General features: G+C 52.6%; 1 protein-coding gene across 1 annotated transcript; it reads right to left on the bottom strand.

The window, feature by feature from the left end:
• Positions 1–279: 279 nt before the first annotated feature.
• GJD2 (gap junction protein delta 2) lies at positions 280–3,394 on the bottom strand. The gene is made up of 2 exons (XM_043920486.1): positions 2,869–3,394; positions 280–1,858 (listed from the first exon to the last, which is right to left on the bottom strand). Exons 1-2 carry the CDS (start codon positions 2,937–2,939, stop codon positions 964–966), a joined length of 966 nt encoding a protein of 321 aa, XP_043776421.1. The 5' UTR covers positions 2,940–3,394; the 3' UTR covers positions 280–963.
• Positions 3,395–4,636: the final 1,242 nt, after the last annotated feature.

Here is a 4,636-nt window from a genome sequence, read left to right as displayed (position 1 = left end):
CAAAATGAAGTGCAGCTGTGTTGCACGACAAAACTATATAAGAAAATGAATGAAATACACCAGTTAGAGATTCTGTGGCTTGGGTAGACACCCTTGATATTAACAATATCAACAAAAATATTTTTAATGCTGTCCAAAGTCCACAATCTGGAAGGCAGAAATATCCCAAAGCTCATAACCACATGCCTAACAGTGCAACAACCATCCCATAGGACTGTTAATAGTTGCATATTGCAATCCCCTCCCTCCCACCCAACCCCTGCCCCTAATAAACAGCACCAGTGCAGTTTGAGTTAGAAAACTGGAAATATTGAGACATTCCTAAGGTTTTCATAATGACTAAGGGCCAATCAGATGGGGCTGTGATACAAACCTATGCCATGGCCATTCTCTAAAAAGCACCCCACAGAATTCCCTCTAGCTTGCAGATAAACCATATTAGGTCTACTGTAAGGCCAGATTGAGGAGAAAGCTGGCATGCTGTCCCGGGTTGAGGGAGAGGGGCATGCTGATGGGATAGGTACATGAAGGATGCCTCAAGGATGTTTGTCCTGCAGCCCAGGATGAAGGGATGTGTTGAGATAGGTCACAAATTTTGTAACAGTAAAATAGTTGACTCATGCCATTCACCAGAATACAGAGCTTAGCAGAGCTAAGTCCTACTTGGGAGCTGTTCGAGTCCACTATGATCAGGATCAAACTGGACCACAAAAGAAAAGGGCCCAAAGGAGTCCAACTCATCCATCTCGTCACTCTGTCCAGCTGTCTCTGGAACCAGCGGTGTGATGTGGTAACGGTCCTACTTTCTCTCCTCTCCAATTGATGCAAGATCTTCTCTTAACCAGCCTTATTCTATATCTCAGTGATGACAGTCACATAAATGAGGGCAGATAGAGCCACCCTCCATAGCCATCTGCCTTGGGGCTTCTTGTCACCCCCTAGGCCTTCCCCAAACCTGCCCTTTCACACATAGGCAGAGTCACTGGACTGAGTCCTGCCGAAGTTGGGAACGCTGACCCGGGGCAGGTCCTTGTTGCGGATCTCATAGACTGACTTTCTCTTGGCCTGGGCTCCCCGCACAGCCAGCTTGATCTTGCGCCATCCCAGGTGGTTGAGTTCAGCCAGGTTGAGCACAACACAGATGCCGCTCACCGCAAACATGAACACTAGAAAAACAGTCTTCTCAGTAGGCCGGGACACATAACATTCCACCTCCTTGATACAGGGGTAGCGGTCACATTCATACAACCCCGGGACACTGAAGCCATAGAGAAAGTACTGGCCCACCAGAAACCCAATCTCCAGGGCATTTCGGAATACCACTTGGATAATGTAGAAGCGGGAGATGCCTTCCTGCCTTCGGAGCTTGGATCGAGCTGCAGTGCGCAACCCTGACGGGTGTGGGGTCAGCTCCTTCACCTCTAAACAATCTGGCTCCGTCTCCTTGCTCGTGTTTTCTGTGTTCTGTAGCACTCCATTGACAATGGCATTTTGCAACTTCTTATCTTCTCGTTTGCCACCACCGCTGCCCCCACCCCCAGTTCCTCCAGGACCCCCCATGGACTCAGGAGGATCTCTGTCCAGAGCCAGGAAGACAGTTGAGTAGCGGCGTTCTCGTTGCTTGGCAGACTGGTGCACAGAGTAAGTGATGAAGCAGAGACTGGGGGTACACACCATTATGATCTGGAAGACCCAGTAACGTATGTGGGAGATGGGGAAGGCGCGGTCATAGCAGGCCTGGTTACAGCCGGGCTGCAGTGTGTTGCATACAAACATGGTCTGCTCATCATCGTACACCGTCTCCCCCACAATGGCCACAATGAGGATCCGGAAGATCACCACCACAGTCAAGAGGATCCTGAGCAGGGGGAAAAGGAGGGAGAGAGGTTCTCAAGGGTTGAGTCACTGACTCAGTAGAAGAGCCCTATTGCTCAGTTCCCAGCTCTGTCCTTGACTGGGGAGCTATCCATCCAGAGTGGTCCTGAACTGGGAATTCAGCAAACATTTAGGTCTCTTCCCTCTCTGTTGGGTGTTGGTAGGCTGGGAACACTTCATACTACAGGGATCTTAAGCATGTGCATTTCCATACACTGGACATGGTGTATTTGCAACAGATCGATTTCATCTGTATACATGGAATGTAGAGAGGCACAAAATATAACTGCTCTCTGGATATGGCAAATGCACATGGAATAGCTGAATACAGCAAATACAAAGTCTACACACAGAGTATGTAAATGTAAGCACTCCAACTGGATATTTAGTTTATTCTCAATATGAATATTGAACTTAAGCTTTACATAAACAGATAGTTATAACTATATATACACATATAAACACAAATATATATAGTATATATAGAGACAAAATATGTCAACTGGGTGTGTGGGTTTCTGGCACTGTAGGTCTTAACAGGCAAATCAGTTTAGCTTGTTAAATATTGGTTGGGGAAAGATATATCTGCTCGGAAGAGCAAATCCATCTCCCCATTTGCCCTTCTCTGTCCAAATACAATCCTGCCTTCTTTGTAGATTCTATTTAGGGAACCGGATGAAGATTGGCTCTGACTCTGGAGAGTGGGGGTACCACGACTGAGCCAATAACTCCTTTGCTAATGGAAGAAAAGTGAATCCCCCGGTGGTGCTTCATAGGGAAGGGATGGATTCCTGATGAGGAGCAGCTGGAGGAGGGGGGCATCCCTGGGCGTCAGGCAATCCCTCAATGCTGGGAACACAGGCGCAAGGACCAAGGATGATGGGAAGGAGGCAGAGGAGGGTCTGAGGGCTGCTGGGGCTCGGTCTGGACGTTAGAAAGGACTCCCGGGGGCCGCCCGACGGGGCCCGCTGATGGCCGGCTCGTCGCCCTTACCTCCCGATCATAGTGGAGTGCTGCTGCACCGCGGCTTCCAGCAGCCTCTCCAAGATGGTCCATTCCCCCATCGCTGTGCATCCGGAGGCAGCAGACAAAGACTGGGCAGCACCGGGCACCTTCCCGCTTCGGGCCCCTCCCCGGGCCGCACCTCCCGACTGGGAGCGAAATGCCCCCCGGTTAAAGAATCAAAATTGTTTAAAAATCCAAGATCCCCCTCTCCCTTTTATTGTACTTAAAACAGGGGAAATGGGGAAGGAAACCCAAGCGCGTCCAACTGATGGGCAGCTGGCGCGGTCCGGAGAGCGGGCACGAACCTCGGGCGCCGTCCGGGGGTAGGGTCTGGAGCCGGGGGACGGCCGGGCGAGGGGCGGGGCGGAGCGAGGGTGGCCGCGTGCAGGTCCGCGAGCTCTCGCCCGCCCGAGCGAGGTGTTTGAGCGTCACTCACTCCCGGGGGTTAGGGGCCGAGGAAAGGTCCGGGCACCAATCCCCGCGCCTGGCACTTCAGCGGGCACCGGGCGCTCCCGCGCTGCCGCCTGCGAAGCCGGGGCGGAGCGCGCGGAGCCGGTTGCAGGGCTCGGCAATCCGCGGCCGCCGCCTCTAATCCGGCCTTAAGTAGTCTCCGCCTGCGTCACGCCAGGTCGGCGGAGGGGAGCCGAGCGCTGCGTGCGGCTGTCGCTGCGCGCCGGAGCCCGAGGGGCAGGGGACGCGCGCAGGGGGAGAAGGGGCCAGAGTCTTGGGGGCCCGGTGGGGAGTGGGGCGACTTCGAGAGGAAGGATCGCAGCGCCCCTCGAGGCTTCTCGGGGCGCCCAGGTAACCTCACCTGACCGCCAACCCGGGGCAGGAGGAGGGGGAGCCGGGAGCCGACGCGTGGGTGAGTGGGGAGGGGTGTGAGTAGGGAGTTTGGCGTCTCTCCCTGCATCCCTCACCTTTTGCTTTTTGTGTTTGGTGATGCAACTGAAATTCCCTCTCTAAATGGAGATGCTGGTTGGGGAAAGGAGAGCGGGGGCAACAATAGGACGTTTTCAGTCTCTCATAAGAGAGGACTGCGTGGCTTAAGAGTGAGTCTGCGGTCGGTGCCATCGTGAATCCGATACAGGAATGAGGAAAGCTCGATGAGTGTCCATTTAGGCTGAAGCTTAAAAGTAGGAGTGAAGCTGTCTCTGAGGATGGGGGTTTGAGCACAAGACTCTCTACCAAATAGGTGCCTAGTTTGAGCGAGTGGGTGGCCATGGTTAAAGGACTCGCTTCCCCAGCGCAAACCCAGACGCTCTGCTATTCTATATCTATCTTTTACTTATTTATTTGGAGGAATGGGTACTTCTCGGGTAAACTGTGAGCTAATCGGATCGTAAGGAAGCTCAGTATTCAACTAGCTAGAACGGCCACTCACAATCTCACTCCACCATCACTTTTGTTTTCCAACCTCGGCTTTCTATACTGTCAACCAGCAGCTCCTGGCTTCTGTTTTTAAATTTACATATTGCTGACAGTCCTCTCTGGAGCAACTGCTTAATTGGTAGCTAGAAAATGAAGACAATCACACTGATACTAATTAGCTCAGGGGTCAGTATTAGGAGGGGCTTCCCAGGTGGCTTAAGGGGTAAAGAATCTGCCTTGCCGGCCAATGCAGAAGTCGCGGGAGATGTGAGTTCAGTCTCTGGGGAGAAGGAAATGGCAACCTACTCCACTATTTCTTGCCTGGAGAATTTCACAGACAGAGGAGACTGGTGGGCTACAATCCGTGGGGTCACAAAGAGCCCAACAG

The sequence above is a fragment of the Cervus elaphus genome, chromosome 12 (assembly GCF_910594005.1).
Source record: "Cervus elaphus chromosome 12, mCerEla1.1, whole genome shotgun sequence".
Lineage (NCBI taxonomy): Eukaryota > Metazoa > Chordata > Mammalia > Artiodactyla > Cervidae > Cervus > Cervus elaphus.
The sequence above is the reverse complement of the archived record's forward strand: the minus strand, read 5'-3'. Positions and strand labels throughout refer to the sequence as shown.

Bases quoted from the DNA above. Each gene is read 5' to 3' on its own strand.
- GJD2 (XM_043920486.1), bottom strand. From the start codon at position 2,939: ATGGGGGAATGGACCATCTTGGAGAGGCTGCTGGAAGCCGCGGTGCAG. The intron at 1,859-2,868 runs GTAAGGGCGACG...CCCCCTGCTCAG, and splicing joins CACTCCACTATGATCGGGAG to GATCCTCTTGACTGTGGTGG.